A 12691-nucleotide genomic window follows, 5' to 3' on the forward strand; every position below is an offset into this window, starting at 1 on the left:
AAGGACGATGCCATGGATGTAACCCTTGTGGCCTTGCTTCAACTCCAAAAACAACGCAGAACATGACAGCAATTACAACTTGGTCAAGCAAGCCCACTAGTAAGAACCGCAGTGGCGCTGCGCAACCTCCACAGGGAGAAGTGGGAGGTAAATGTCCACAAAGCAGGTGGAGGGGAATGAAGAAATCTTGGGTCTACAGGTCCCACATATTTTCTTCAACTCTATTATTCGGCACTATGTTTTTGTTTCAGAATGTCCTAGGCAATCGCCAAACCATATTATCTGTGGGACTTGAGCTCAGAAGGACTGGTACCACCCTAGTGACCATCAACACCACGGTTGCCCTGAATCCTACTGCAACTGAGGCCACACAGTGGCAACTCCAAATTTCTCCAGATCATAGCATTCATGCTTCCTCTCATGACCAGGACAGTAAAAGCAGTCCAGGCAGTAGGACTCTCTACCATCGTGAGCACTCCCCCAGATGCAGGATTATGATTGATGACACACATAGTGCTGTATCACCAGCCTGCAGAACTCTGCAAAGTCTTACACTCCTTCAATGCACAAATTAAATGTTGCCGAATTTTGGAGGTCAGAACCTAATACCTTTGGAACTGCCATGATCTGTAAGCATTGGAGAACTCAAGCTTCTCAGGCCCTACAGGGATGGCTGCTGGGAACCAGGCATGACTCATGACATCTTTACAAAAACCTCACTCTGACACAGAATGAAGATACAGTGCTGCTCATGCTTCCTTAAGATGGGGCTTTGAGATATGGATCACTCCAATAGTCTTGTAATATAGCCCAGAAAGGGTGTCCTGTATCACTGTGGTATGCTGAGCTCTTTGTAACAGGAGGCAAAGAGGGAAGTTTTCATGGATGCAGACAGAAATGGGAAACAACAGCAATCACCTGAAGAGGAGAATCAGAGCAGTGACCAGGAAGGCTGCCAAGACAGTATGCCACAGTGATGCATCATTGAGTCAGAAATAGTTTATTCATCCTGGAATGAGGTTAAGTTTGGACTCTGTTCAATTGTTTAATATTTTGTTGACAAGCAGCTCCTGTTTAGTGCAAGGACATGTAGACCTTGTTATGTCTGCAGTCCTTGATCGTTTCAGTTGCTAAATAAATGTCTTGTTATCTATCTAACCACATATTTCTAAACTGCTCCTTCAGACATGTTATGACACACATCTGGTACACATAGAACTTTACCCTGAACCAAATCCCACTTTCAAGTATCCACGTATAACATGTTCAACTGACTGTTTGGTTAAAAAAAAATCAATGAGACAATGAACTAAAATTGAATGGTATTAAGGTATAGTGGCTCCTAAAGCTTCAGTCTGTAAATCATATCTAAGTGTAACATAGTAACATGTGGCACGATAAAACAAGTGACCCCTAGTCTGTTTTCTCTGCCTACCATAAACATACTATCAGTTAATCCAAATGGAATCCTTGAACATTTTCTCTGAAATTGTGTACTTAGGTTATTGTTCTAAATAATTTTCTGTTCTTTTATAAATACAATTAACTTCACAGAAATGAAATCAAAATCTGCCCATTTTTAAGAAGCCCAAATTCCATAATCATAGAACTATCTTATACACTTGTATCACAATCCATGAAGAGCTGTACCATGTCTTGGCACATAAGTGAATGAGATAATTTGTTGAGAGAGTAGCTAACCTCTTGGAGTGTTGTGTGGCATGTCTGGATGCAGCATTCGTGCATGGTCATGCAAGAATGTATCCCAAAGTCGGTAGCATTGACGACACATGAAAAGATTGCATCGAGGTGTCATCAGCCATCTCTTTATTAGATAGACCTCTTCAGCTGTCAGCCATCTACATACCCCATCTACTATCATGAAGTACCTATACCCCCAGAGATGACAAGGGGTGAAGGTGCCAGGATACCATGTGCACACTTCCAAAAAAAGTTAAACATGGAGGAAGTGGAATGCCTTTCTGTTTATAAATGCAGACTTGCTCAACCAGTATGGGGGAAGGCCACAAATGCTGTCAATAATTCACTGCAAAGAGAGAGTCCAGTGATGGAGGTGAATCACACTATTGTCAACACCCACCAGCAGGGAACTCAAATTAATCCAATAAATAATCAGACAAGGTATGCAGTACCTGCTTTATGCTGTAATGGTCACCCGCTTGCAACATGCCAATCAGGTCAGCCTATGTTTTTAAAAATCTGAAAGCACAGACCTTCAACACCACCTTCACTTCAATTGGAGCTGACTGTGCCCACCCACGAACAATTGACGAGTGACATACCTCTCCAAAAAGATGCACACTCTGATATCAGCTGCCTCAATCAGCATACCCACTGGTATTGTCACAACCAAGTAGCTTTTTCTTGTTGATACACCCTACAGTAAGGGTATCACCAACACGCCTTTCGTCCTAATACCTGGCTGTATTTCGTGTCGCACCTTGACGCGCCTCTCTACCTGAAGCAGCTCGGGTCTCTTGTCCAGAAATGCCGTTCTCAGTGAATGCACTATTATAGCTGACTGGATTCCCTGCTCTAACTTACAGACACCTGGAGATTCCCTTTGCTCTAATTAGTCAAGTAGCTACAGATCAAACTTTGACCTTGACACTCTCCATGGCCATTGTGTGGCACTGCAGGAAGATCTCTGATCCCTTCCCCTATTACACAAAACTCTTAAATACACCCTACTTCCACATCTCACCACACAGCTGCCACCATCTATGGTAATTGACTGCCGAACTTCCACTGCCCATTACCTTAACTTACACCAACAACTCACTCCAACAGCCCTCTGTGCTCACTGGCCTACAAAGGCTCCCACTCGGGCAACATCTTTACTTTAAAATAATCATCCCCGATTTCAAGTGCGTGTTTGGCTTTGCCCTTCCTCATTTGTGCAATCTCCTCCATTTCCACAGCCCATCAAAATCTCTGCACATAGCTAATTCTGACCTCTTGCACATCCCCAATAGTAATTTCCTCACCACTCGTGGAGCAGCCTCTTGCCTTTGCCCAAACTCTGCAGTGCGCTCCCTGTGCCTGTCCATCTCTTCACCTCACCATATTCCTTAAAACATTTGCCCAGGGTTTTGAACCAGTGAAACCGAATGGAAGGTGATACTATTTCAAAGCCAGGATGGTGAGCAGCTGGCAGAGGAGTCTGGAAGTTCCCACGTATTTGCTGCAATTTTGACATCACAGGTTCTCAGTTTGCTGTTGTGCTTCAATTGTCTCTTTCTCACGATGAATTTCTGACCTGACAGTTTTGGGCGAGTTGCTGCCGAACAGATCACAGTGCCTGCATCCAAACTTTTGGGAGGCTGAACATTGAGAAGCAGACATGCTACTTGGAAATCTGAAACTGCCTGCTTACCCAACATAATGTCAAATAGTCATCCAGCAATGAGAAAGAGACCATTCGGTCTAACTAGTCCATGCCAACCAGACATCCCATTCCAACCAAGTCCTATTTGCCAGCATTTGGCCCAAATCCCTCTAAACCATTCCTATTCATATATCCATCCAAATGCCTTTTAAATAGTGAAAGTGCACTCGCTTCAAAAAACTTCCTCTGGCAGCTTGTTTCGTACATGTACCACCCCCTGCCTGAAAATGTTACCCCTCAGGTCCCTTTTAAATCTCTCTCCTCTCAGCTGAAACCTGCACCCTGTAGTTTTGGACTCCCGCACCTTGGGAAAAAGACTCTGGCTATTCATCCTACACACACCCCTGAAGATCTTATAAACCTCTGCAGGGTCACCCTTCACACTCTGACACTGCAAGGGGAAAAAAAAACTCCAGCCTATTCAACTTCGCCCTATAATTCAAACCCACCAGTCCCGGCAACATTCTTGCAAATCTGAACACTAGCTAAGCCCAAAGAAAATCCAGTCTAGAGTATTTCCTCTTATGAAGATAAAAGAATAACAGAGATCGTCAATATGAAGATTAGAATAATAAAAAAAAGAAATTTGGATTCAGAAGTAATTTTACCAAACTGTGGCAAGAATGCTGAACTCCCCTCCAGAGGGAGATGTTGAGTTGAATAGCACAGATGCACTTACAAAGATAGGCAAATGGGGGGTGGGGGCGGAAGGAGTGAAACAAGTACAGGGTTATGCTGAAAAAAATTAGATGCCTAAAGGGAGATTAGATTGGAGTATAAAGGCCAGCATGAACCAGCTGACATTTAAGAGCACTGTGAACACTTTTCTATGGAGATATATCAGAAAAGAGACACCAATCTACCTTTCCAATAGTGGTTCCAGCCAACCTATATGGCATTCACAATGGCAGTCCAAGAACGTCAAGACATCACCAGTAGCTACAGACGCACCCAATAATCGTGCACGAACTAAACCTTCTCTCTTTCGTGCACGTATCAACCGCACTTTACGAAGATTAGCCACATAGTCTTCTAAAGGCTTTTTCAGGTGTTCTGGGAAAACAAACAACAAAAAAATTAAAAGCCAGATATTACGATAAAGGTTTGCTTTGGTGCAACATTTCCAGAAAATTCTTAAAACGCATTTCGCTACAGACTCACTGTAGTAACACATGACCGTTCTCAACTTTTTCTTTTGAGTTACTCTTCAATCGCAGCTTTAAATCTGAAACAAGGCCTCTATGTATGGGACGCAATTGCTCAGAGATTTCAGAGCAGTGTGCAAATTTGGTGCAGAGAGGAAAGAGGTGCTTTATGCTTGCTTTTTTCAGTTCACCATTTGTAAAGTCTTTTTATGAGATAAATGGAAGCCCAAGATAAGAGGCCCAGCACAAGGAAAAGAGTGGCATTACAAGAAAACTGTCAGTTCATTGGTCGGTAATAGCTGCTAATTTGATAATAAGTTACTTTCAGAGTGAAGATCAATACAAGAATTACTTACAGCAGTAGGAATTTTTTTTAAAACAAAGAGAAAAGCAGGGCCACTTGGTGTGTTGCATCTGCATGATGTGGGGGCTGGCAGACCCAAAGTGGTTCATAGTGACCACGTCTGTAACAAGTGTTTGCTGCTTGAGGAATTCAGCTCAGAGTTGAGAAGCTAGAGTCTAAACTTTGAATACTGCCACACATCAGGGAGGGGGCAAGGGTGAGAAAGCGTTACCTGCATGCTACATGTCAGGAGGCACTCACACCCATTAGATTAACTATCTTGAATTCAAGTCAGTAGTCAGGGACTTGGTGGTGTGACCAACAATGACACAGGTAGGCGGATTAAGGACATACTGCTGTAAGAGCCTCAGACCTTAAAGTCATTGACAATGTTTGAGATTCTTGCACCTTATATGGATGAGAGCAGGAACAGTAGAGGAGATGAGCAAACTGACCATAGCATCGTGGTACAAGGAGGCATGCAAGGGGGGGGGGAAGAAAACAAATGTAGTTGTAACCATAGACAGTACAGTTAGGGGAATAGATGCTGTTCTCTGTGGCCAGGATAGACAGTCCTAAAGGTTGTGTTGCCTGCCTGGTGCCCTGGTTCAGGACCTCTCATCTGGATTGCAGGTGAATTTGGAAAGGGAAGGGAAGATCCATTTGTTGTGGCCCACGTAGGTACCAATTATTTAGGCAGAAAGAGAAAGCAAGTTCTGCTGAAGGAATACGACCAGCTAGGGGCTAAATCAAAGAGCAGAACTAAAAGATGTAAATCTCCAGATTACTACCTAAGACACAAGCTAATTGGTTCAGGGTCAACACAATTAAAGAGGTAAATACATGACTCAAAGATTGGTGCAGAAGAAATTAGTTCCGAACTCACTGACTTTGGTTGCAGTACTGGGGAAGGGGGAAGTGGTTTCAATAGGACAGACTCCACCCGAATCATGCTGAAACCAGAGTCATTGCAAATCACATAACTCAGAGCTGTCAGAGGGAAAGGAGGAGGTAGGATTGCTGGTGGGTGATCAGGTTGATTTTTTGTTTGAAACTTACAGAATACATAGTAGCAGCATAGAGTGGATGCGGAGAAAATATTTCTATTAATAGAAGACACGAAAACCCAAAGTCACAGCCTCAAAGTGAAGACAATCCTTCAGAAGTGAAAGGAGACACTTCCTTAGCCATATGATGGCTAATCTATGGAAGTTGTTACTGCAGGAGGCTGTGGGTACCAAGTCATTGGGTATATTTAAGAGAGAGATTTAAAGGTTCACAGTGAATAAGGGGTTCAAGGGTTATGGGGAGAAGGCAGAAGAATGGGGTTGAGAAATATATCAGCCATGATCAAATGGCAGAGCAGACTCAAAGAGCTGAATGGCCTAATTCTACTCCTATATCTTATGGTCTAACAGAAAATAAAAGGAAGAGACAGAATGTGTGAATGTCATATTGTACCAAGGAACCATAAAAGTGTAGGAAAATTCAATTATAGAATAAACAAAGGCTTTATATCGTATTCGGAAAAAGGTAGATAACTGAGAAGAAGATCAAAACTGGAAACTTAACATACAGGTATATTTGATCTTTCAGAGAGGCTTGAGTGACAGAAAAGGCACTGGAATAGCACTATGAAGGTTTGAAATGAGGACAGTTATGAGAGATGATCTAGGCTCAGATGCCGTGGAGTCCATTTGAGTGGAGGTTTTAAAAAGTCAGCAAGGGAAAGAAGACATTGTTAGGGGTATTGTATAAACCCCTAAAAACACTGACGGACAGTCGAATAATAGGAGCATGTAAAAGGAATTGAACAATAATTATTGTCAACTTTCATCTTTATGTTCATTGGGTTAATCATATTGTAAAGGATAGTCATGACAATGAATTCAAAAAGTGGATTTGAGATTGTTCTCAGAGAATGTGTATCATGGAGCCAGCCAGGGAGCAGGTTATCTTGGATCTGGTAATGAGGCAAATTTAATAAAACAACCCCAAGTAAAAAATCCCTAAGAAGAAATGACCATAACATGATTGAATTTAATAATCAGAGGGTGCAAAACTTGGTTCCAAAACAACTGTGTTTCACATTAAGGGAATTACAATGAAATGAGGATAGAGTTAACTAAAATGAACTGGGTGGATAGATTAGCAGGAATGACAGTAAGCCTGCAGTGGCAGACAATTAAGGAGGTAATTCATGACCCTCAGCAAAAATATATCCCAGTAAGGAGGAAAGGTTCCAACAGAGGGATAACAAACATTAGCTCATGAAGGAGAGTGTAAAGTTGAATGATAAAGCATATAAAAAAGGATGCCAAACACAGTGATAGCCCTAAAGACCGGGAAAAAAAAATCAAAATCCAGCAGAGGACTAAACAGATAGTAAAGACAGGGAAAATAAACAACAGGGGAAAACTGAGGAGGAATATAAAAAAAGCTGACAGTAAGAGCTTCTATAAATATATTAAAATGAGAGAGGTCAAAATGAGTATGAACCCCTTAGTGAATGAATCTGGGGAGCTGGTTGTGGGGAGTAAGGAAATGGCAGAGGCGTTGAACAGATATTTCACACATTCTTAATGGTAGGAGATGCTTTCAACATTTCACTAACACCAAAGAATACAAGGCTGGAATTAAGTGCCATCACAATCAATGAAGTAGTAGTATCAGGCAAACTAATGGGGCTAAAGACAGGTAAGTTCCCTTGCCTTTATGGTGTATCCTAGGATCCTAAAACATGAGATACTGAAAGAGTGGAGGCATTGAATGTAATCTTCTAAAAACCTAGTAGCAGAATATTTGGACAATCAATCTAATTAAGCAAAGTCATCATGGCTTTAGGAATGGGAAATTATGTCTCACTAGTTTATTTCTGCTTTTTCAACGAAGTCTGAACCAGAGTGAATAGAGGGGAACCAGCAGATATGTTATATTTGGACTTGCAGACAAGATACCTCACAAAAGGTAATGAAAAGATGAGAGCCCAGAGTGTTGAGATGGTATGGATAGAGAATTGCTTTATGTGCTTCAAATAGCGAGTGGGGATAAGGGGCTCTTTTTCAGACTGGCAATGTGACCAGTGGGGTTCCACAGGGACCACAACTGTTTACAATATTTAATGATGACTTGGAAGGAGGACATAAATGTACTGGAGTACAATTTGCAGATGACACAAAAGTAGGTACAAAAGGTAGGATGTGAGAGGGATACAGATTACAGAGAGATACTGGTAAGTTAAATAAATGGGCATAAGTGAGTATAATGTGGGGAAATGTAAAGTTGTTCATTTTGAAAGGGAGAAGAACAAAATATTACTTAATTGGTGAACGAAAACTGTAGGAAGCCACAACACAAAAAGGTCTTGGCGGTACTCGTCCATAAACTCAAAGTTATCACACAGGTGTAGCAAGTAATCAGGAAGGTTAATAGAATATGGGCCCTTCCATGGAGGTTGGAGTATAAGAGTAGGGAAGTCTTACAGTAACTATACAATGTGCTGGTGAGACCACTTCTTGAGTACAGAGAGCAGTTTTGGTCCCCTTATTGAAGGGAAGATATCATTTCATTGGAGGAATTCGGAGAAGTTTCATGGGGATAATGACCGGAATGAAGGAACTACCTTATGAGCAATGGTTAAACAAGTTGGGACTTTGCTTACTGGAGCCCAAAACAATAAGATTAAATTTGTGCTATTTTACAATGTTTTCATTGAAACATACAAGACTCTTTAGGGGCTTGACAGGATAAATGCTGAAAGGAGGTTTCCCTTTATGTGAGTGTCTAGGACCAAATGGCATTGTCTCAGCATAAAGGGGTGCCAACTTAAAACTCAAACAAAGAGGAATTTCTCCTCTCAGTATTTCTTCAGCGTCTTTGGAACTCCTTGTCACACAGAGTTTTGGGAGAAGGGTTCTTATGTATATTTAAAGCTGACATAGATTCTTGATCATATGACAATCAAGGATTACGGGGAAAGGACAAGAAAATGGATGTGAGTAATGTTAGATCAGCAGTCATCCTACTGAATGGCAGAGCAGGCTCAAGGATCTGAATGGCCTACTCCTGTTCCTATGTACGGTTTAACTAACTTCTATTTTCACGTGTGGCACGAGAACATGGTCATGTCGGCTCTGAAAGTGATAGCAAACTAACCACAGACTTGGCAAGATTCTAAGTGAAGTTTCAGAATGCTGTATATATGCCAGATCAGCAAACACTAGATGACTTAATTACAACACACTGAACAGCCATAAACTTACTTTTATTTGCACATGATGAGTTTAAACATTAACATAATAAGGTTTGAGAGAGGTGGAAAAGCACACAGACTTTAGAAGTCACTGAACCTTTTCAAAGCAACATGAACAATTGGCAATTGTTATAACCGTGGTGTAATGCCTAGGTAACAGTCACTGGTGACTTGCGGTTGGGTTGAATGCTAATACTAATCCTCCTTCCTATTTCGTTCAGTCATCTTTGGTGGAGGAATGACCACGAATAAGGCACAATAAGAGAGGATCTTGTCCTTGGTTTATTATATAATGGCAGCAATACCAGTTACATGAACTCAAACATATTAACTATTGCGAACAAAAGTTAGAAAAGAAATGTGTGCCTCCAACTGGCGACGGCATTACAGTCCACTACCTCCAAACTGTCCCCAGGCTCCACAGAGCAGTTTTGATATATAAGATTGTGGTGCTATGGCAGTGTCCCTTTCTTGGAGCTAGAAGGCCGATGTTTAAGCCCCCACCTCAGCAGGTTAATTTAAAAATATCTACCTCTAACTCGGCAGAGGTTCAGCATAGCCCATTTATTAACTTTAGCATGACTATTACAGTACATAATAACAATGGTCACTTCTGACAAAACAGAATCCAACCATCAACATTTGAGATTCAATGACATTACAATCTCTGAATCCCCTATTATCAATAGGCTGGATTTACCATTGACCTGAAACTGATCTGGACCAGACACACGAACACTGCAACTGCAGCGGCAAAGTCAGAGAGTCGGAACTATGCAATAACTATATTAATTCACTTCCTGATCCTGAAAGCCTATGCGCCATTTACAATGCACAGTCAGAAGCATGGCAGAAAATATTCCACTTGCTTGGAAGATGACAGCTCCATCAACCGTGAAGCAGCTCATCATCATCAGGCAAAGTAACTTGTTTGACTGGCACCCCATCCCACAACTTCAGCATACACTCCCTCCACCACTGATACACAGTGGCAGCAATATGTACCATCTACAAGATGCAGGGTAACAACTTACCAAAGTTCCACAAACATCAACCTCACACCCACATCCTCTACTACCCAGAAGGAAAGGGGCAAAAGAAGCATCTGAACATCACTTCTGCAGCACCCCCCTCCCTAAAAAGCACATATCCTTACTTGGTATTACGCTAGGTCAAAATCCTTTCTAACATGCCCACCTGCAAACCACAAGTACTAGTGTTTCAAGAAGGCAGTTCACTACCACCACCTTGTAATGAGCAACAAATGCTGGCCAAGCTAGCAAAGCCCACATCACAGAAACAAAAGAAAGTAAAATCCTTCCTATTTGTCAGACTGCAAGATTGAAGTATGAACGTTAGCCAAGTTTTTCAAGCAATACCATTAAAAGTCTTATGGTCATCAGAGGACACTCCAAATTCATAATCTAAGCACCCCATTCATAGATCAATGGATCTGCTCCTTCACCAAAGACCTCTCTCAAGGTGCATGTTGAGCAGAAATCAAAATTGTACCACATACACTGGGATTATTACTCAATTGATGAAAAACACAGAATAAAGCAGCTTTTCAAGATTGTTTGTCATTGCTGTATAAGCATCAGTAACATTTTATTTATTAAGGATTTGTGGTTTGAGATGTATGAACCTTGTGCTCTCGATCAATCAACTCCAAAAGAAAATACAAATATCACAGCACTTTTCACAACAGGTCAGAATCAAAAGTGGCAATAACAACATAAATGGCTGGTTGCATGGGGAAACTAGGAAACGACCACAGGTTAAATATTGGCTTGTAAAGGTATCACTGCTGAAGCCTCTCAAAACAAAACCCAAGAAGGGACAAGAATAAAAATGAAAACAAAATGCTTCAATGCTCAATGACATGATCACCTTGTGCAAGAGATTCTTTACATAAAGCCTTCTAAACATAATAAAGTTATACCTAAAAATTGGTAAAGTTGCCAGCCTGAGTCTCAGCAATAAAAGTTAAGTTTTATTGATTTATACAGAAATATTTTATCGTGACATTTACCAACAAAGTAATTTGCAGGACATTCAACTACTTTAAAGTATTAAAAATGAATCTGTCAAGGAATAATATTCAGCTACACTACAAGTAAATCTACGCCAGTCCTGTAAATTAGTGTATGTCAGTGGCATGCCACATTATTTTTAAAAATTCTTTCCTATCCAAGTTTTTTGTGTATTAATCCTTAGGCATTGAATCCCTGTGAAATACATTGCAACTACCTGAAACTGCAAGCAATACAGACTCGAAGATCACAGAAAATGCAATATATGTACTTGCCCTGCAAAATCCATCTAAACAAGTTCATATTAAAGCATTTGTAACCAGAGTCTCCAAGAGAATGAGCAATTTTGACCACCTTGTGTGTTCCCCAGCACAGCAGACTCCAGTCTTCAGCTAATTTTTCTTTTTGCTATTCATCCTTGGGATGTGAACATCAATTCCTGGGTCAGCATTCATTGCCCATACTTAATTAGCCATCAAACCAGCGCCTTGCTAGGCCATTTCAGAGAGGAGTTAAAAGTCAACCACATTGATGAGAGCCCAGATTCACATGCAAGCCATACCCAGTAAGTTTGGCAGACAAATCTTCCCTGAAGGATATAAACAAACCAGCCGGATTTTTACAATTGACAAAGGCCACTAAGTCTCCACGAGATTCACCTTTAAATTTGATGTTTTTCTATTAAATCCGAATGTCACCATGCCATCATCGAATTCCAAACCATACCCCCAGAACGTTAGATGGAACTCTACATTACTAATTCAGTAATATTACCACTGTGCATGAATTGAAGGTATTGGGCTGTCTTGACATTCCTGCACAAGTGATGAAATCTTGTGCCCCTAGCCAAGCTGCTCAAACAGAGCACATTATGGAAAATTGTCCAGTTCTGTGCTGTCCACAAAAGGGAGGATAAATCCAATGCCGTTCGTTATCACTTGAACAGTCTACTCTGGGCCATGGGCAAAATGATGGAAAAAATAATTGAAAGTGCTATCCAACAGCTTTTCTGTAAGAATAACCTGCTCACTGACATTTGGTTTGCATTCCACAACAGCATCTTTACAGGCTTGGTCGAAACATAGGCAGAAGAGATGAAGCCCAGAGTTGAGGTAACCACCTTTGACATCTAGCGTGAATCCAAGAAGCCTTAACAAAACTGAAGTCCATGGGAATCAGGGGCAGAACATCACACCAGTTGAGTCATGCCAGTTCCAAAGAAAAATAGTTGTGGTTGGAGGTTAGTCATCTCAACCTCAGGACATCACTGCAAGAGTTCTAGATGATAGTGTTTTAGACCCAATCAGCATCAATTTACAACAGAAATTACCTTCCTTTCTTCATAAAAAAGAAGGCTTGCTATTGATCGCAAAATATTAACTACCAGTCACAACTCTTCAGATACTGAGGCTGTCATGCCCACATACAGCAAGACCCGGACAGCTTCCATTCTAGAGCGAGTATGTGACATTATATTCATATCACACAAATGCCAGGCAATAACCACCT

General features: G+C 41.2%; 1 protein-coding gene across 1 annotated transcript in view; it reads right to left on the minus strand.

Moving 5' to 3' along the window:
* Window positions 1-12691, minus strand: part of galnt12 (UDP-N-acetyl-alpha-D-galactosamine:polypeptide N-acetylgalactosaminyltransferase 12) — an 80971-nt gene that overhangs the window by 30795 nt on the left and 37485 nt on the right. The window contains exon 3 of the mRNA XM_048521073.2: window positions 4273-4462. Within this exon, the coding sequence (XP_048377030.1) occupies window positions 4273-4462 (190 nt within the window). The remainder of the gene's footprint in view (window positions 1-4272; window positions 4463-12691) is intronic.

This window comes from Stegostoma tigrinum, chromosome 2, assembly GCF_030684315.1.
Source record: "Stegostoma tigrinum isolate sSteTig4 chromosome 2, sSteTig4.hap1, whole genome shotgun sequence".
NCBI classification, from domain to species: domain Eukaryota; kingdom Metazoa; phylum Chordata; class Chondrichthyes; order Orectolobiformes; family Stegostomatidae; genus Stegostoma; species Stegostoma tigrinum.